At 48.6% G+C, this 20,028-nt stretch overlaps 1 protein-coding gene across 2 annotated transcripts in view; it reads left to right on the top strand.

Moving 5' to 3' along the window:
• CEP250 (centrosomal protein 250) overlaps window positions 1–20,028 on the top strand; it is a 50,925-nt gene that overhangs the window by 8,334 nt on the left and 22,563 nt on the right. Inside the window, exons 2-18 of one of the 2 annotated variants that reach the window (XM_080812595.1) lie at window positions 1,082–1,375; window positions 1,841–1,897; window positions 2,835–2,917; window positions 3,161–3,326; window positions 4,055–4,161; window positions 4,397–4,648; window positions 6,202–6,298; window positions 8,016–8,117; window positions 8,679–8,840; window positions 9,609–9,787; window positions 10,120–10,302; window positions 12,601–12,745; window positions 13,582–13,728; window positions 14,437–14,667; window positions 16,379–16,572; window positions 16,796–16,923; window positions 17,123–17,292. In XM_080812595.1, coding sequence (XP_080668721.1) covers window positions 1,190–1,375; window positions 1,841–1,897; window positions 2,835–2,917; window positions 3,161–3,326; window positions 4,055–4,161; window positions 4,397–4,648; window positions 6,202–6,298; window positions 8,016–8,117; window positions 8,679–8,840; window positions 9,609–9,787; window positions 10,120–10,302; window positions 12,601–12,745; window positions 13,582–13,728; window positions 14,437–14,667; window positions 16,379–16,572; window positions 16,796–16,923; window positions 17,123–17,292 — 2,589 coding nt within the window. In that variant the 5' untranslated portion in view covers window positions 1,082–1,189. Of the gene's footprint in view, window positions 1–1,081; window positions 1,376–1,840; window positions 1,898–2,834; window positions 2,918–3,160; window positions 3,327–4,054; window positions 4,162–4,396; window positions 4,649–6,201; window positions 6,299–8,015; window positions 8,118–8,678; window positions 8,841–9,608; window positions 9,788–10,119; window positions 10,303–12,600; window positions 12,746–13,581; window positions 13,729–14,190; window positions 14,216–14,436; window positions 14,668–16,378; window positions 16,573–16,795; window positions 16,924–17,122; window positions 17,293–20,028 lie in introns of those variants that run through there. The other variant, XM_080812594.1, reaches the window with a different exon arrangement.

Genomic DNA, 20,028 nt, shown 5'->3' with positions numbered 1-20,028 from the left:
ATGTTCGAGATCACAGAGCCCATTAGAGGCAGAGCTTGAACTGGCGCCCCAAACTCTTCCTGACCACCATGCCTCCGCCTCTCCATGTCTCTTCCAAGCTCTCTGCTTAGGCTGATGTCCCTCTGTCCCTGTCTCCCCTGCACCCCTGGGGATGGCCCCGTTGCCTTGTTTTGGCCCAGCTCCTGCTGGGTGAGGAGGTTTGCTATCTTACTAAAGTTTGCCATCCTACTGAAGGTGATTTCCCCCCCCCACCCCGCCTCCCCACTGCACCCCCTGCTGTCTCAATGGACCCTCCTGGCCTGAAATGCCTGCTACTCTGTTTCTTCATCAGATGGTCAGACTTGCTGGTATTCAAATCCCTAATAACCGAATGCCAACTGTATGAACTTGGACAACTTGTTTAACCTTTTTAATTTCTTAACGGAGGCTTAATCTTTCTTCGTAAGCTTCAGTTTCTTCATCTGTACAGAGTTCTAATATCACCTACACTGAAGTGTGAAGGCATTGGAAGGTTTCAGGATTCTTGGGATGACAAAATGACCTAGCACGGGTAAAGCAGTGAACTGTGACTGACCCGTAGACATACCTGACAAGGATTAACCGTGGTGATGATTCACACAGTACACAGACCACCAGATTGGGTTAAATGCCAGTCCACTGTTTCCCCTTGCTGTCATTAACGTCTCTCATGATCACACAGACTACATTGTGTTGTGATTGTGTCTTTCTCCCCAACTAGACTAGAAACACCTTCAGGGATTCCTTCCGCAGACGGTTAATAGGGACTGTGCCAGGCATCAGGAACACGCGGGTAAACTGAGCGCTCTTGGTCTAGTGCAGAGTTCCCAAAGGTGTGCCAGAAAACACTGGTCCTCTGAGCTTGTCTCATGGTCCTGCTTAGCCCTTCCCCCCTTAGAGATTAGGGTCCATGTTAGTATTTTAAAGGCTCTGATGGATCCTGTAGTAAAGGAATCCACTTACTTTCCCCAACGCAGCTTTGCCAGACCTAGTGAGTATTTGATGAGTAAATTTGAATCACCTAGGCATTCCTTTCAACTCCTCTGTGTGCTTTGGTCCCCAGCTCAAGAGGAGGTCCAAGTGGCACAGCAATGATTAGAGAGAGACCTTACCGGGACTGAGCAGCCTCTGGCTGGATAGGGGCCTGTGGGCTTACCTGTCCGGTGCTCCCATGGAGACGGGAGGCCCTGGCTTGAACAATATGAAGCCCCAGGCACTGCAGCTGGTGCTGGAGGAGCAAGTACTGGCGCTACAGCAACAGATGGCAGAGAACCAAGCCGCCTCCTGGCGGAAGCTGAAGAGCTCCCAGGAGGCCCAGCAGAGGCAGGCAACCCTCGTGAGGAAGCTGCAGGCCAAGGTGAGGCAGCAGCCCGTCCAGGTAGGCTAAGAGAACACCCCCGAGCGCTGGCTGCTGAGGTGCGATAACGGTTCCAGGAGACAGAGCCATGTAGTGGGAATGTCTCTGAGCAGCCTCTCCTGTGATGCTCACAACTACTCCAGGAGAGAGCGATCCTGTCGCTTTTAAAGATGGCGGTCCCAAGGGCTAAATGGGTTGTCTATGTTTGTTCCCCTCGGCTACAGCGAGGACCTGGCCCTGTGTTTTCTGCTTCCAAAGCCTGTAATCTTACCCCTCCGATACAACAGGCATAGGAAGAGTATTATTAACCCACCAAATGGAAATGACGAGATGTTATGGCCTTACCCCGCTGTTATCACCCAGACCCTGTTCACACAGATTTGCCCCTAAATCTTCCTGGGCCTTTGGTTTGGGCTGTGGGTACCAGCTGTGCCCATCACCCACACGCTGCTCTGTTTGCCTCAGGTGTTGCAGTACCGGACCTGGTGTCAAGAGCTGGAGAAGCATCTGGAAGCCACCGGGGTGAGTGAGACTGTTTTGTGTCCCCCCGGAGCCCTCAGTGAATATACCTGCGAGGAAGGCCTTGTTCGCTGATTGATGGAGGCTGGGGTGTGATAAGGCCGTGTTTGGTGGAAGTCCTTCCTCTCTTCAGCCCCTGAGAGCTTTATCCCACAGATACTCTGGATTGGCTATTCCGGGCCTGTCAGCTGCCAACCCTTGGCTCTCTGAGGACAAAATGCAGCTTCAGGAGATTTAATCAGACTGGAAAGGATGTGGAATCAGAGGGAAGAAATGCATTTTTCCTCCAGAAGGTGTCAGTGTTTATCTGTCTTAGATGTGGGCCTTTGCAAGCCTAAACATGTTTGTGGCAGAGGAATTTATTTGTGCCGTTGGCTGGGTAGAACAGGCTTTGAAAAACTCATTGCCTTTGTTCCAGCTCTCTCTTGGCACCTTCTCACATTACCCTCAGAAAAGTTCTCTCAGAGGAAGGGAAAAAACAAAACTTACTGAGCACCATTCCGTGTAGGCCAGGCGCCATTAGGCATTGTCATATAACGATGTCACTCAATCTACGAGGCAACTTTCTGTGAGGAACGGTGTCTCCTTCATTTTGTAGTGAAGACTTTGCAGCTCAGAGAAGTTGAATAACTTCCCACAGTCCAAAATGTAGTGTAGTAGAAGTCAAGGCTGTTAGTGAAAGCTCTATCTTACACTTCTTGGGTTGAAAGCTCTTTTCCCTACCCAGCGCCATCTTTCAGGAGACATTACTGGTTCACTTTTGGAGAAGGGGAAGTGGTAGATTTACCTTCAGGATGTAGTGATGGAGTAAAGAGGCATATTGCTAACACCGGAGAGGAGGAATAGAAAGAAAGCAGGTGGCTGCAGAAGGGACATCAGGCCATTGGTCTGAATGGTGTTCTCTTTGGTGGTAAAAAAGTCTTGTTTCTGTCTGGCTAAGGGACCAGCCCCTCAGAGGTGGGAAAGTGTGGAGGAGCCGAACCTGGAGCAGCTGCTGGTCCGATTGGAGGAGGAACAACAGAGGTGATGAACCCCAAGTTCTCTGGTCGTGGGGGGGAGGGCGGGCGATTCTGGTGGCCTGTGGGTTGAAAAGGCAGAGGGGGCACCTCGGCTCTGAGTGCTAATAGGGCTCAAACCACGGACCTCAGCCCTAGCCCTCCAATCCCTGGCAATGGAAAATTCCCGTTTTTGTCATCTTACTCCGAGAGGTCCAAGGGTTGGATCAAGCCTTTATTTTGCACTTGCTCCTGCCCCTCCCCAGTGCAGGTGTGAGAGTCTAGCAGAGGTGAACACCCAGCTTCGACTGCACATGGAAAAAGCTGACATGGTGAATAAAGCGCTTCGGGAAGATGTGGAAAAGCTGACAGTGGACTGGAGCCGAGCCCGGGATGAGCTAATGAGGAAGGAGAGCCAGTGGCAGATGGAGCAGGAGGTAGGAGGGACGGGAGGGCTTGCGCTCGGGGCACCAGACTGGTCGGTGCTGCAAAAGGGTACCTTCAGGACCTGGATGGAAGCTGAGCTGTCACTAGAGTCCCCAGCTCTCCTCCCCACTCCGGCTGGCGACTTTGCCCTGCCTCGGCTCTCGGCTGACTCCTGTCCTTACCTGCCTCGTCGAGGTTTTGCTAGCAGGTGGCATGACACTCAGAGCACCTCTGTTACTGCATGAGGGACTAGCTTTGGTTCTAGAAGGATCTGAAAGCTTGCTGACTCCCTTCTTCTGGAGGTCTGCATATCTAGAAGCTAAGGAGGTAGCTATTGAAACCAAATGGGAAAGAAAGACCAGATAAAGACCCTGGGAATGTTCAGATCCCAGTGCAAGGAAACGAATGTTTTCCGAGTCTTTGCTGGGTGCCAGGCACTGTGCTAGTCCTCACTGTAAGTCTGTGGTAGTAATAATGACGGGTTAGCAACTACTATTTCTCTTTTTCTAATCCGCTCAGAGGAAGGTCATATGCCATCTCAAACCCTTTGACTTCTTCAATGCCACTGCTAACTTTATTAAACACTTCAGTGTGACCTGAATATAGACACCCATTCATAAGCTATCTCCTGTAAGTCCCTCCTTCCCTCCCCCGAGTAGTCAGGAGGAATGCAAGACTCCTGTGCTGGCAAAAGATGGCCCTCTGCCCTTTGACATGACCTGGGTTTCTGAATACACAGTTCTTCAAGGGCTACCTGAAAGGGGAGCACGGTCGCCTTCTTGGTCTGTGGCGGGAGGTGGTGACCTTCCGACGCCATTTCCTGGAAATGAAGTCAGCTACTGACAGGTTAGTGTGGGGATAGGAAGGGAGGTTTGCCCCTGCTGATTCTAGACTTAGGACGGTGGGCTGCTCTAGAAGTGGGGGATGAAGTAGGGGAGCATGGAAGAGTGGGTGGGGAGGGAAGATATTGTTGGATTCAGATGATTTTCCCAGACCTGCTCCTCGGGCTTTACTGGGCCTGATCTCGATGCTCCCTTAATCCATCTTTACCGGAGTCTGCTCTTCCCTGCCTTGTACTCAGAGACCTGACGGAGCTCAAGGCTGAGCATGTGAGGCTTTCGGGGTCCCTACTGACCTGCTGTCTGCGCTTGACTGTGGGTGCCCAGTCTCGAGAATCTGAGGGATCTGGGAGACTGGATGGCAGTGAGCCAACCCAGCTGCTGCTTCTACTAACCAAGACCCAGGAGCTGGAGAAGGAGGCCCATGAAAGGAGCCAGGAGTTAATGCAGCTGAAGAGTCAGGGTGATCTGGAGAAGGCTGAGCTACAGGATCGGTGAGATGGGCTGAGGTCTGCTGAGGGTGGTGACTCCCTTAGAGGGATCGAGAGAGCTGATGGGGGTCGGGGGTGGGGTGTGAAGAGCGTTCCCCCCACCGGAGGGGAAGGAGAGGTGCCAGAGGGAGTCTAGTTTGAAACCACAGTTGGGGCCATGTCACTGCCCTCTGCCCTCAGACTGTTGCAGCTCAGCTTCTCTCCTCTTGATTTATAGACCTAACGGTGACTGTTGTCTGTCAACACCAACCTACTCCCATTCCCAGAACAGCCAAGCTCTTCCATGCTTCCCTGCCTTGGTACATGTTGACCTTAGCCTGGAACACTTCGCTCCCTTCTGCCTCCACCTTATCCTTTAAGGCATGGTTCTGAGAAGCCTTCTCTGAGCTCAGTGGCCTGTTAAATTTCTATGCCCTGGTGTGGCCTTTTGACTTGCTTGTTACAGCTTTGATTTCACTGTTTCTCTCTGATTATTTAGTTTCCGGGTTTTTTTGTTTTTTGGGTTTTTTTTGGATTATGACAAAATAGATTTTTAAAAAATAATAGTAAGAAGGGCAGGGACCTGAGCGAAGAGCCCCATTTGAATTTCTGGACAGGTTGGGGCTTATACCCCATGGCTAGGGTTGTGTCACCACCTATTGGTGGTGGATGTAAATAGCAGTTTGTTTTGGGTTGGGTTGGGACAAAGAGACCATGTCTTAGTAAGTCTGTGTCTCCAGTGCTTGGCACTTCATCTACTGTAGAGTAACATTCAATGAATGTTTGTTGAAAGATACAATGATTAAATGAATGGCCATACAGTGAATGAAGGCTGTTAGATATGGTACAGAGTAAAATTATTAAGACTTTGAAAAAAATAATTTTAACTCCTAAATAATATTCGTTTAAGAAATATTTCTTTAGGGGTGCCTGGCTGGCTTGGTAGAGTGTGCAGCTCTGGATCTTGGGGTCATGTGTTTGAGCCCCATGCTAGGTGTAGAGATTGCTTAAAAAATATAAAATCTTAAAAAAATATATTTATTTAGCTATCCATAGAATACTAGGTACTGAGCTCCAGGATGTGGCATTAAGTGACAGAGTTATATGATGATTTCCCTGAACTTTGAGGTTAATATCACAGAGGTTGACCATAATCTTCCCCAAATTGCCCCTTCATTTTCCTTATCAGAGACCCTTGGGCTGGAGGGACCTGGGGACTCTCCCATGTGGCAACTCTGATGTTCTTATTGGCTTCAGGGTGCTTGACTTCAAGACCAAGTGGGGCCTGGAAAGGCCTGGCCCAGGGCTTTCCTTCAGCTCTCGGGCCCTCAAACACGTGCTCCAGCCATGAGATGTGGTAAATCCCTGCATGTGTCTGAGTGCCTTTTGACTCCTGCCTTTCCCCCCAGTTCAAGGCTATAGCGTCATGTGGTACTCAGGGAGTACAGGGGCGGGGGTGCCCAGGTGGCTGTGAGGGGGCTGCAGTGGGAGTGTCTGTTGGGGCTGGGGTGTGCTGCGTGGTAGGCCTGTCCACCTCAGTGGGCCTCCCAGAGACAGTGCTGTGCTCTTCTCTTCAGGGTGACTGAGCTCTCTGCTCTGCTGACCCAGGCTCAGAAGCAAAATAAAGATTATGAGAAGATGCTAGAAGCTCTGAGAGAGACAGTGGAGATCCTGGTACGTGGCCATTTGTTCTGGAAAGGAGTTGGGAGTGGGCCTGTAGGTTCCTTGTCCTTTAAGGACAGATGATGCGGGATACCAGTTAAATGTGCCTTGATAAAAACAAACAAACAAAAAAAAGTTGCCTGAGTCTGACAATTAATTAACTCATTGATTTATTCATTCATCAGTAAATACTGTGTCCCATCCCTTCTGCATTCCTGGGGAAACTACAGTGATGTGCGCACCCAGTATGTCCTCCTCAGAGAGAGTGGGACACGCGTTACGAGGCACATCGGCAAAGAGTGAGGTTGTGTGAGAGATTCAAAACCTAGTCACATGGGGAACAACTGAGGAGAGAGAAGGGCTTGAGGGAAGACATAATGGCTGCCGCCACAGACCTGAAGGACTGACATCTGGGGAAGGAGTTGGCTTGTTTAATGTTTTCCGGTCGGCACAGGCAGTGTCGGTGACTAGAAGCTACAGGCTGGGACAGTTCAAGAGAGGCTCTGTAGTTGAGAAGTCTGTCCTGTGAAAGAGTGAGGTTCGTGTCCCTGGCTTCTCATCTGCCAGAGATATTATCAAAGGGACTCTCTGAAGGTTCGACTAGTTAGAACCTCTGGCTTGATTCCACATTTCCTTTCGTTTCTTAGAATTTTCAGATCTTTCTCTTTAGGCAGTTCCTGAATGACCATCTACATGCAAACCTCTGGTCTTCATTATCCAAGCTGGGATCAGCCAGGACTCAGAGTTGTTTATGCCTTTTGGCTCCTTTTGGTCAGAAATTTGCAAAGTCCATGTCTGCAGTGCCTAGATAATGCCAAAGAGTGAAGTGGGTTCAGTTGTAAAGATTCTGGTTGGTTGCCCAACGTTGTCATAGTTAGTTTTGAGTACAGTAGGGGACGCTTGATCTCAACATTAAGGAAACAAGGAGGCATTGTAGGGACCACGGGACCCCAAAAAATACAAGTCTCCTCTAGCAGAGGCACCCACTGTTCAACTTCAGAAAATTATTGCCATGGGGGCCTGGAGGCTGGTGTGGCTCATCTGTTAACTTTTTGAGAAAAACCAGAAGGTCAGAATTTCTCAATTCATAAAATCTCTCAAAATCTCTCAATCTATAAATGTCAGTTCAAGTTCTGTTCAAGAAAATACAGGTGCAAGTGTGTGTCTTCAGGCTTTCACTAACAATATGATCAGAAGAAACTGAGGAAAGCTTAAATGTTCAGGCTCTGGGACTTGGGGTTTCTCTGGTCTCACCTTAGGTCTCCAGGATCACTTTGATGTTCAGGGACAGCTGCCACCCTCCCTCCCATGACAGCTGACATTCACTGAGCATTTTCCTTGTGCCGGGCACTGTGTTGAGTAACTTACATGCATCTTTTTCATTTAAGCCTCAACACAAACCTGTGAAGTAGTTGCTGTTAATTTTCTCTTTTTTAAAGAGAAAAGAAACCCAAAGAAGTAGCGGCCTAAGGTTGCCAAGCTAGGACGTGATCGAGTAAGAACTCTAACCTAGGCATTCCCATTTGGAGCTCTGATTCGCTTACTCTGAACTCTTAATCACCACATCCCACTGTCCTCAGAGTCCTGGGACAACAGTAGCATTCACCTGTGGTCAGGGAAAAAGTAGCGTTGACCGAAGAGACAGAATGAGCTTCTGATTCATTTGGAGCCTGGAACGGTAGATACTTCTGCAAGTTTGGCTCACAGCTCTGTCTTGTTCCCTGTTCAGGAGACAAATCATGCAGAATTAATGGAACACGAGGCATCTCTCAGTAGGAGTGCCCAAGAGGAGAAGCTGTCTTTACAGCAGGTGATCAGGGATATAACCCAGGTACTGGTAAGCCTTCTGTTTGTGGAAACCGGATCATGGCTCACCGCTCCGCAGGCCTCCATGTCCTCTTAGTCGTGCCTAGGTTTCCACACTCTGAGATGCTTGGGCTTAGGGTCTTTGAGGAATGAGTTCTCTGAGTGTCTTTAAGGACTGGCTTGCTAAGGGGTAGATAAGCATTCACGTGCTGGTCCTGCCTGCTGGAACAGGCCCTCTTCCTTATTGGCATCTGCAAGTCTCAGGCCAGTGGCTGGACTCTGGTCTTTGTTACATCAGTGTCCTCTCCTTTCTTCATTTCTTCTTTTGTTAATTGCCTCAGAGAGTACTCTAGCCTTCTTGCTAGTCCTAGGTTTGGGTGACCAAAGGTGAGGGATTGGAGGAACCAATCCTTTTTGCTCTCAGATACCCTCCGCCCACCTGCATGGGAAAGGACATGAGAAGGAAAACGTCAGGTTTGTCCAGGATGTAGCCATTAGTCTTGTCTAGTTAGTCTTCCAGTTAGTCTTCTGTGCGGACTGTAGGCCTTGGTCAGTAGGGTAGTGACTCTGCTGTGTCGGGTTTCAGGTCATGGTGGAAGAAGGGGACAACATGGCCCAAGGCTGTGGTGCGGATTGCTCCTTGGGGTTGGACGCTAGTGGCCTCTCCTCCCAGTTTGATTCCCAGGACCCAGAAAAGGCCCTTACTCTGGTGCGTTCAGTGGTGACTCAAAGACGCCAGGCTGTGCAGGTGAGAATCTGACCATTCCTCCTCAGCCACGGGTATGGGTGTCCGAACTGCTCTGTGCCCCAGGTACCTTCCTCACCTGGACTGCCCCTTTCCTTTTTTTTTTTTTTTTAAGATTTTATTTATTTATTTGAGAAAAAGAGAATGAGAGAGAGAGAGCATGAGAGGGGGGAGGTCAGAGGGAGAAGCAGACTCCCCGCCAAGCAGGGAGCCCAATGCAGGACTTGATCCTGAGACTCCAGGATCATGACCTGAGCCAGAGGCAGTTGCCCAACTGACTGAGCCACTCAGGCGTCTCTGCACTGCCCTTTCCACTATGTTGACCATTCATGAGGTATTTTCAACACTCCCAAAGTGTTCATTAGAATCTCTCGGTGTCTGCCCAGTTGTCCTTGTGGCTAATGGGCACATTCTGTGTGCCCAGTGGTATGCTTCCCGTGGCATGCCATCTTTGTATAGCACTACACAAAGACAGGCCACTAGAGCCCTGGGAGACCAACAGTAAGTGTTCCGGACTCTAAGGGTTCCAGCCATACTTAACCATCTCCGTGACCGCACCCCTGCACACATTTGAAGATGATGGACCCCGAGACTCCAGGCAGCACAGAAACCCAGTAGTAATCTCTCATCCTCTGTCTTCTTGACTGGCCACGTCTCTATTCCTGGCTTACCCTTGTACCAGCCCTCAGCCGCCTCACCCAGCCCCACTCTCAGGGGGCTTCATTCTGCCCTCTTGGTCACCATCTCACTTCTGTCACTCTCCCTCCATAGGACTTAAGGCAGCAGCTTTCGGGCTGCCAGGAAGCTATGAGCTCCTTGCGGCAACAGCATGATCAGTGGCAGGAGGAAGGCGAGGCCTTGAGACAGCGGCTGCAGAAGCTCACTGGAGAGCGAGACACTCTGGCGGGGCAGACGGTGGACCTCCAGGGGGAGGTGGAGTGTCTTAGCAAGTGAGCAGGGGCTGTTCATCCTTCCCCCTCCCCACTTCCAGCTCAGTCCTTATCCAGCCATTTACTCACTCCCTGGATGTTTTTGGTTGCCTGACCCTGCCCTCCCTGACCGCCAGGGCTGTCCAGGACTGTCTTGCTTTGTGTTGTGCTTATTCCTGCTCACTCACTTTGGGGTCTTTGTGATAATTTAAAAAAAAAGTTTCCTGCTCAAAAGGGACGATGAGATTTTGAAAGGAAACAGACACCTCTGTCCTTTGATCCTGTGATTGTCTGCTTCCGGGAAGGATTAGAGGGTCCAAGGTTCCTGCTCATCTCTGGTCTGCTCTTTCCAGGGAGCGCGAGCTGCTGCAGAAGACCAGGGCAGAGCTGCAGCAGCAGCTGGAGGTGCTGGAGCAGGAGGCGTGGCGGCTGCGGAGGACGAACGTGGAGCTTCAGTTGCAGGGGGACTCAGCTCAGGGCGAGAAGGAGGAGCGGCAGGAGGAGCTGCACCAGGCTGTCCGGGAAAGGGAGCGCCTGTACGTGTGCCCGGTCCCCTCCCTGAGGCTTGATTGTCCCTTCAAATTCCACACCCTCCTCCATGCACTCCCATCTCGTAGAAAGCAGAGTAAATCGAAGCCCGGTGTGCGGTGGGTTTCCACTAGCTTACTCTGCTTCTTTTGCAGTAGGCTGCATACAGCAAGTTCACCCAGGCTTTTCTGAGCCCCGCTGAGGGCTGAGGCACTGCGGGGTACAGAAACAAGTAAGACTCAGGCCCTGATCTCAAGCAGTTTGCAGTCTCATGGGGAAAACAAACAAGTAAATAGCAAACTGTGGCATGAGGCCAGATGAAGTATGAGGGACCAGGGCTTCCAGCTGGGTCCTTTGGATGCATGGGAGTGACAGTTAATAATGGAAAGCCTCATGGAGGAGAGGGTGGTCTTTGAGCTGGGCCTGGACATATTTTGATTGGTAGAGAATGGGAGAGGGGCCGGAGGGACAGATTAGCAAAGAAAAGGATGCAACAGGTTCGTGGCATATACAGAGTAGGCTAGGCTGGCTGGAGAGTAGGACTTGTCCCAGGTAGTAATGGGAAATGAGTTGATCAAAAAGGGAGGTCCAGAATCAAGAAACCTAAAGAATCTATAAATGCCGGTATATAATGTCATAGGAAAAGCAAGGACTTCCGAGCTGGCGAAAGCTTAGTTAAAATTATGGCTCTGGGGTGCCTGGGTGGCTCAGTGGGTTAAAGCCTCTGCCTTCAGCTCAGGTCATGATCTCAGGGTCCTGGGATCAAGCCCCAGGTAGGGCTCTCTGCTCAGCGGGGAGCCTGCTTCCTCCCCTCTCTCTCTGCCTGCCTCTCTGCCTACTTGTGATCTCTCTCTGTCAAGTAAATGAATAAAATCTTAAAAAAAAAAAAAATTATGGCTCTGCCACTTGGGTAGATTTTTTTTTTTTTAAGATTTTATTTATTTATTTGACAGAGATCACAAGCAGGCAAAGAAGCAGGCAGAGAGAGAGAGAGGGAAGCAGGCTCCCCACTGAGCAGAGAGCCTGACGTGGGGCTCGATCCCAGGACCCTGAGATCATGACCTGAGCCGAAGGCAGAGGCTTTAACCCACTGAGCCACCCAGGCGCCCCTGGGTAGATTATTTTATTTGTAAAATGGGGATGATAGTATTTGCCTTGAAGGATCCGTGGGAAGGTTAGAGCACTGTATTGCAAAATGCTGGCATAGAGCCTGGCATGTCGTAGGTCTTCAGTAACTGGTAGCAGGGACTGTGTTCTTCCCCTCTGGTAGATTCCCCTCCTCCCCTGTGCTCTCACTCCTTGCAGCAGGAGGCATGGATAATGGAATCTTGAAGGACTACTGTAAGAATCATGACTCATGCAAGCAATGGTCTCCCCTGTACCAAGGAGAAGAATAGACAACCCACAAAGATAATTATGTTTTTAAATTTAATTAGTGTGAACTGGCAATACATATATCAATATTTATTATGACCTGAAAGTCAAAACTATTGAAAAAGACAAACACAGGGGTGACTGGGTAGCTCAGTCGGTTAAAGCATCCAACTCTTGATTTTGGCTCAGGTCATGATCATGGTCTAGAGCTGGGCATGGAGCCTGCTTAAAAGCCTCTCTCCCTCTCCCTCAGCTCCTCCCCAACGTTTCTCTTTAAAAAAAAAAAAAAATAGACAAACACAGAGATCCTCTTCTCTGTTTCATCCATCCCATTTCCCTTCCTTCTATAGGCAACCTCTTAAACTGCTTTGTTTGTCTTTCCATCTGCTTCATGCAAATACATGCATATATTCTTTTTTTAACTAAATTTTATTGTTTTTATTTTAATTTATTTTTATTTTTTTAAAAGATTTTATTTATTTGACAGATAGAGATCACAAGTAGGCAGAGAGGCAGGCAGAGAGGGGGTGGGAAGCATGCTCCCCACTGAGCAGAGAGCCCAATGCAGGGCTTTATCCCAGGACCCTGGGATCATGACCCAAGCTGAAGGCAGAGGCTTTAACCCACTGAGCCACCCAGGCGTCCCTATTGTTTTATTTTAAGTAGGCTCCAACACCCAACATGGGGCTTCAACCATGACTCTGAGATTAAGAGTTTCATGTTCTACAGAATGAGCCAGCCAGGCACCCCTATGCATATTCTTAATTTCTCCCAATATCTGACTTTTTTCACTTATATGTCATGGAGTTCTTACTGGTTTTTAGGGACCTTCTTCATCCTTTTGCGTGGCGAAGGTAATCACACTCCTGTTACCTTTTGGGGTGTGGCCACTCTCTGAAATTGCCCCCAGGCTCCTCTCCTTTCCATCCTAGTCAGGAGACGCTGGCGGGCCTGGAAGCCAGACAGTCAGAATCGCTCAGCGAGCTCATCACTCTTCGGGAGGCCCTGGAGGCGAGTCACCTGGAAAGGGAGTTGCTGAGGCAGGAGCAAACGGAAGTGACCTTGGCACTGACCAGGGTAGGTGGGCCTCCACCCCTCGCTTGCTTGGGGAAGGTGAGGAGGGTTTTAGAGAGTTGTGTTTCTAGGCAAAGGACATGCAGCCTGACTCATTCATTCTTCACCTTCCCAGCCACAACCCTTAGTGTTCCTACATCACTTAGTTGCCTCTGCTTTTGGCCTCTGTCCCTCCCAATGTACTCTCTATGCCGGAGTTAGAATGGTTTTCCAAAGTGTAAATCTGGTGATGTCGATCTCCTTCCTGTAACCATTCAGTGGCTTCCCAGCTGCTTGGTGACACGTTCAAAGCCCTTTGCGTCTGCCCCAAACTGTTTCCAGCCTCTTCCTCTCTCCAGATCCTCTCCTAACTCCCCATCCTCTGCGACTCCTGCCACCCAGCCCTGATCACGTGGTCAGCTGCACCCTGCTCTTTCCTGCCTCCGCTGCTTGGGGGCTCCTCTTCCCTTTGGCTGAACTGCGTCCTTCCTCTCCCTCTACCCACAAACTCTTCCTCACCTCTCAGTACCCACCTTCGCTGCCAGCTCTTCTACCAAGCACTTCTGATTCCCCCAAACCGAGTAAATGCAGTAAATAATTTCCAGAGCACTGTGGGGCTGCATTGCCTATGAAGTCATTGCAGTTCTAGTTGTTTGTACATCCTGATGTCTTTGCCTCTACCGTGAGCTCCTCTCCTACTTCTCGATGATTGAAGGAAGGGAGGGAAAACTTGTTTCGAATGTAAGGGAAGGAATGGAGTGTTCTCTGTACAAGGACAGCAGCAGGTGTTGGGGACGTGAGCTGCTCACCATGGCAGGAAAGCTGGCGCAAAGCATCCCTTTAACTCTCCTTGTTTTTAGGCAGAACAGTCAGTTTCCGAACTGTCAAGTTCTGAGAACAGCCTGAAGGCTGAGGTCGCCGATCTTCGGGCTGCTGCTGTCAAGCTCAGTGCCTTAAATGAGGCTTTGGCCTTAGATAAAGTTGGACTGAACCAGCAGCTTCTCCAGGTGAGCAAAGACTTCTCTGATCTGCAGGGTAGGTCTGGGCCCTGACGGAAGGCCAGCCAGTGACTGATAAGCCTGATGCCCGTAACAGGGAGGAGTCCGTAATAGATCAGCCCAGGACAGCTCAGCTCCTAAATGTAGTCCTGAAATGAGCAAAAGGAGCATTGGGGGTGCAGAGGACAGCCAAGATTGGAACACCTGGGCTTGGCCATTAAAAATAGTCCCCTTTCACACTTCCAGCAGAACCACCTATAGGCTGTAGGGTAAAATCACCAGGGCCAGGAAGAAGGCCCGCGTCCTCTGGAAGGAAGACGAGGTGTTTAATCTCATCGCATGAGATAATAGCAATCACCAGGAAAGGATCTGCTGAAGAGCCTACATCTCAAAGAGTCTTCTCTATGGGTTGCAGATGTAACATGGCTCTTCACTACCGCTGTTACCTTGAGCCCTGGAAACGTTCCAGAGTCCCTTTATTCTGAATTCTTTGAGAGTAAGCATTTTTGCCTTTTAATCACCATCCGCAGCATCAACCCATCCAGTGCCTGGAACAGACACCAGAGCAAACGAATGCACATAGTCCGCCTCTCCCATAAGCCTTCCTGTGTTCCTCTTTGGAGAACAGAGTCCCATCTCCCTCGGATTCCTGTCTTAGCACTTGATCTGTAAGCTGTAACCACTGGTCTTTGACGCCTTTCCCGTTCTGACCAATAGCTCGAACAGGAGAACCAGTCCGTGTGCCGCAGAATGGAAGCAGCAGAGCAGGCGAGAAACACTTTGCAGCTGGGCCTGGCGGAGGCCGAGAGGGGCCGGGAAGCCCTTCAGGAGAAGAACACTGTCTTGGAGGCTCAGCTGCAGAAGGCGGAGGGGAGCAGGGCTGAGCTGCAAGCAGACCTCAGGGGCATCCAAGAAGAGAAGGAAGAAATTCAGGAGAAGCTAAGCGAGGTGAGAGGACAGAACTGATGCCATTACACGAAGGTATCGCACAAACCTATCATAAAAGATAAAAACTCAACAGAAATGGTTCAGAAAGTGGGAAGATCTTACTTCCTAAAAATGACCAATATTACTAGTTTGGGGTACATCTCCCGATTTTTTTTTTTTTTTAAGATTTTGTTTATCTGACAGAGAGGGGAGGAACACAAGCAGGGGGAGTAGGAGAGAGAGAAGCAGGCTTCCCATTGAGCAGGGAGCCCGATGCGGGACTCGATCCCAGGACCCTGGGACCATGACCCAAGCCAAAGGCAGACGCCTAACGACTGAGCCACCCAGGCGCCCCACCTTCTGGTTTGTTTTTTGTTTTTTTTTTTTAAGATTTTATTTATTTATTTGACAGACAGAGATTACAAGTAGGCAGAGAGGCAGGCAGAGAGAGAGAGGGAAGCAGGCTCCCTGCTGAGCAGAGAGCCCGATGCGGGACTCGATCCCAGGATCCTGAGATCATGACCTGAGCCGAAGGCAGCAGCTTAACCCACTGAGCCACCCAGGGGCCCCTCACCTTCTGGTTTTTTAAGAGAATTCCTGTAAGAATCCTTCAGTTCCCCCAGCACCTCACACCCTCTGGCTTGAATTACATGCCTGTCCTAGGTGCTCTACCTCCAGAATATTCCAGCTACCACACCACACACAAGACACACTGTGGTATAATTACCCATTTATAGTCTCCACCGTTAGACCAAAAGCTCCTTGAAGACAAGGCTGTGTCTTACTTGTTTTTATTCTTCCATCTTTTTTTTTTTAAGATTGATTGATTTATTTATTTATTTTAGAGAGAGAGAGAGAGAGAGAGCATGCAAGAGCATTAAGAAGGGGCAGAGAGAGAGGGAGAGAGCACTTAAGGAGACTCCATGCTGAGCACGGAGCCAGCAGACCCAACGTGGGGCTCGATCTTACAACCCTGAGATCACGACCTGAGGCAAAAACCAAGAATCAGGGGTGCCTGGGTGGCTCAATGGGTTAAAGCCTCTGCCTTCGGCTCAGGTCATGGTCCCAGGGTCCTGGGATCGAGCCCTGCATCGGGCTCTCTGCTCAGTGGGGAGCCTGCTTTCCCCTCTCTCTCTGCCTACCTCTCTGCCTGCCTCTCTGCCTACTTGTGATCTCTGTCAAATAAATAAATAAAATCTTTAAAAAAAAAAAAAAAACAAGAGTCAGCCACTTAACTGACTGCGCCCCCCAGACCCCCTGTTCCTCCACCTTTTAACAAAATGTCTTGACACCTAGCAGCAACTCAGTAAATTTTTTTCTGAGCCAGTGGCTCAGCTCAAAGGTCGTCTTTCTCCTCTACCAAACTTCTCACTGCCCAAAAAATGATACATAAACCTCCTTTCCAGAGTGCCTTTCTCAGAGACTGATCACTTTCTTCACACTTTTGGGTGCCTTACTCCTTAAGACTAAAAGTTCATTAGAGGTAGTTCTCTTGCAGCCCTAATACACAGGGTCTCACACAAGAGAGAGCGTGCTTCCTGGCCTGGGAGTTCTGTAGGCTGATGCAGAAAGTAGGATTTGCATGAGCGGGTGACCATCGGACTCACAGAGCTGGGTCGGGAATGCCTGAAGGGCCAGCAGCCCTAACCTGTGATAGCAACCCGGTCGGTGGCGGGGGGCGCAAGGTTGGTTCCTGCCTCCACTCTGTAGCTTGCCCATTTCTTCCTCCCAGGCCCGTCATCAGCAGGAGGCTGCCTTAGCTCAGCTGGACCAGCTGCAGCAGGAGACAAAGCGACGGGAAGAAGTGCTCGCTCGGGAAGTCCAGGAAAAGGAAGCCCTAGTGCGGGAGAGAGCCGCCCTCGAGGTGCGGCTGCAGGCTGTGGAGCGAGAGCGGCAGGACCTCTCCGAACAACTGCTGGGGCTCAGGTGGGGCCCAGACCCAGTTCGGACAAGGGCAGAGGGAGCGTTGCGAGGCGAGGGGGAGCCAAACCAAGTTCCCTGCCCAAAGGATCACAACTCCTAAGTGAGTTGTGAATTTATCGTTGGTCCCTAATTTCTCCGGGTGGTCAGTACTTAGAACCCAACTCATCTTAAGGAAAGTTAAGGGGCCTGATGGGTCAGAACTCTTCCTGATTCCTGAACCTCACAGCTCAGCCAAGGAGCAACTGGAGAGCAGTCTGTTTGAGGCCCAACAACAAAATTCTCTGATAGAGGTCACCAAGGGCCAGCTGGAGGTCCAGATTCAAACTGTCACTCGTGCCAAAGAAGTCATTCAAGGTGAGACCCCAACTGGAATGGGGACGCTTCATTCCATGGGGATGTGGAAAGCCAGCAAGGCCGTGGGAAGTTATCAGAGGTCCTGCTGTAGCCAGGCCCAGGGCCTCCGAGACCGGAGTTTGCTCCCAAGGTCTGAGGAGAGGGGAGAAAGAAGGAGGGCAGAGGCTGAGTGGGAGCTCACCCATCTGTGGCATCTCAGGGGAAGTGAGGTGCCTGAAGCTGGAACTGGACACTGAGCGGAGCCGCGCAGAGCAGGAGCGGGAGACAGCAGCCAGTCGGCTGGCCCAGGCTGAGCACGAGGGGCAGACGGCCCTGCAGCAGCAGAAGTCAGCCCATGAGGAGGAGGTGAACCGGCTCCAGGAGAAATGGGTAGGTCATGGATGTGGCTGGGGACGGGAGAGGCAGAGCTGACCTCCCTTCAGTGGGTACTCCACCCGCTGACTCTTGGGCCAGAAGAGGCTGCTTATAAGAATGAAATCTGGGGGCGCCTAGGTGGCTCAGTGGGTTAAAGCCTCTATGCCTTCGGCTCAGGTCATTATCCCAGGGTCTTGGGATCGAGCCCTGCATCGGGCTCTCTGCTCAGCAGGAAGCCTGCTTCCCTCTCTCTCTCTGCCTGCCTCTCTGCCTACTTGTGATCTCTGTCTGTCAAATAAATAAAAAATCTTAAAAAAAAAAAAAAAAAGAATGAAATCTGAATGGGACTAACCTTTGCACTCCAAGGTGCAAAATCCAGTTTCTAGCTATTAAATGAGTAGTATATGGAGAACCCTGAGAATGATTTCTGACATGTAGTAAGCTCTGTATTTGTGTTGGCTGTTATTGTTGTTGTTGTTGTTTTGCTATATACGGAGAATTAAGCACGGATCTTGGGATTTACGGTTGTTAAACTGGCCCCAGGGCACAGAGGAATAGCTTGGACCCCTTCTTCCTGGTTTAGAAGTGTATTTCTTTTGTCTTTTAATTATATAATTTAGTCCCTTTGCTTTGATTGTCCCTATAGGTACATTTGGATTTATTTCCGCCACTCCTATGCTGTTTTTCCTGCCTTTTTATATCTTTTTGGGGTGGGGAGGTCATTTTTCTTAACTTTTAGGGAGTTCAGTTGGATGAGTAAGTTGTATTCTTTTCTCAGTTCTTTTTCTCTATTACTTAGGATGGTATATTCTCTATTTTTTTTTAATTTTTGTAGTTGTTTCCTTTAATATTTAAAAATATGTACTTACGGGTGCCTGGGTGGCTCAGTCATTATGCATCTGCCTTCTGCTCAGGTCATGATCCCAGGGTCCCGGGATCAAGCCCCACATCAGGCTGCCTGCTCAGCGGGAAGCTTGCTTCTTCCTCTCCCATTCCCCCTGCTTGTGTTTCCTCTCTCACTGTCTCTCTCCCTGTCAAATAAATAAATAAAATCTTTTTAAAAATAAAAAATAAAATAAAAATACATACTTAATAAAATCTCAAATTACTTGGTATGTTTCTTGTTTTCCTGAATGATATAGGGACCTCAGAACATTTTACCTTCATTCACTCCTCCGACCCATTGTACGCTTTCATGCAATGTCTTGTTATAACTAGTTTGTTAACACCATAAATTATTCTGACCTTTTGTCTTATACAGTCAATATTTGTTTTAGATACACTGAAAAATGACCTTTTTTTCACTGATCACTTCACTGATCATTCCTTTTTGCATATTAAACTTTCATTTGGATTCATTTTCCTCCTTGGGATAGAATTTATTCAGTGAGAGTCTATTGGTAATTAATTGTCTGAAAATATTTCTATTTTACTTTTATTCATGAAGGATAGTTTCACTGGGTATAAAATTCTAGGATGGTAGTTATTTTCTCTTAGCATAGTGATTATTCCATTGTTGGTATTGGGAAGACCTTGATTAGTTGTGTGTCAGACCTTCTTACAGTATCCTCCATGTATCTTAACTCTTACATTTTCCATGTTCATTTTCTTTTTCTATTCTGTGTTGTAGATGATTTTTTTCAGATCTCTCTTCAACTCCCCATTCAGCCATGTCTAATCTGCTATGTAGTCTATTTGCCAAGTTTTAAATTTCACTTACTAAATTTTTTAAAATTTCTAGACAGTATATTCTGTAATTTTTTTCAAATCTTCTTTGTCACATTTTAATCATTTTTCCCTATTTTGTATTTTCATCCTCTTTTATTCTTTTAACACATGAAACGTATTTTTATGCTGTCTAATAATACCAATAACTAAAATCTTTTTGGGCCTGACGCTGTTATATGTTGTTTCCATCGGTTCTTACTCATGTGTTTTGTGGTTCTTGACTCTGAGCTCATGTGCTTTAGAAATTTTTCTTTGGGAATCCTTGTAGGCCTCAGATGAAGGAGTTTTTCTTCAGAAGATTTGCTTTCATTTCTGTTAGGAATTTCCTGGCAGAAGAGGAGGACACTGTTGTTATCCCCATTTTTGTAGATGAGGAAACTGAGGCATAGAAATATGATAGAAATTAACTCAGTTCACTTATTCTAGTAGTGTTGGATTAAAGGTTCTAGCATCCCAGAATATCTCATCTTAAAATAAAATTTTAATTTAAAATGAAACAAAATTTCTGTTGAAAGTGTTTGGGGTCCATTCAGGCCCTGCACCCATATGAAGACCAGGTTGTGGTTGACTTCTTTTTTTTTATTTATTTTTTATTTTTTTATTTTAATAAACATATAATGTATTTTTATCCCCAGGGGTACAGGTCTGTGAATCGTCAGGTTTACACATTTCACAGCACTCATCATAGCCCATACCCTCCCCAATGTCCATTTCCCCACCACCCTCTCCCGTCCCCCCTCCCCCCCGCAACCCTCAGTCTGTTTCTTGAGATTGAGTCTTTTATGGTTTGTCTCCCTCCCAATCCCATCTTTTCATTTTTTCTTTTCCTACCTCCCCCCAACCCCTCCCCCGCCTTGCATCTCCACTTCCTCATACCAAAGAGATCATATGATAGTTGTCTTTCTCCGATTGACTTATTTCGCTAAGCATGATACCCTCTAGTTCCATCCACGTCGTCGCAAATGGCAAGATTTCATGTCTTTTGATGGCTGCATAGTATTCCATTGTGTATATATACCACAT

This window comes from Martes martes (assembly GCF_963455335.1).
Source record: "Martes martes genome assembly, chromosome: 9".
NCBI lineage: Eukaryota > Metazoa > Chordata > Mammalia > Carnivora > Mustelidae > Martes > Martes martes.
The sequence above is the reverse complement of the archived record's forward strand: the minus strand, read 5'-3'. Positions and strand labels throughout refer to the sequence as shown.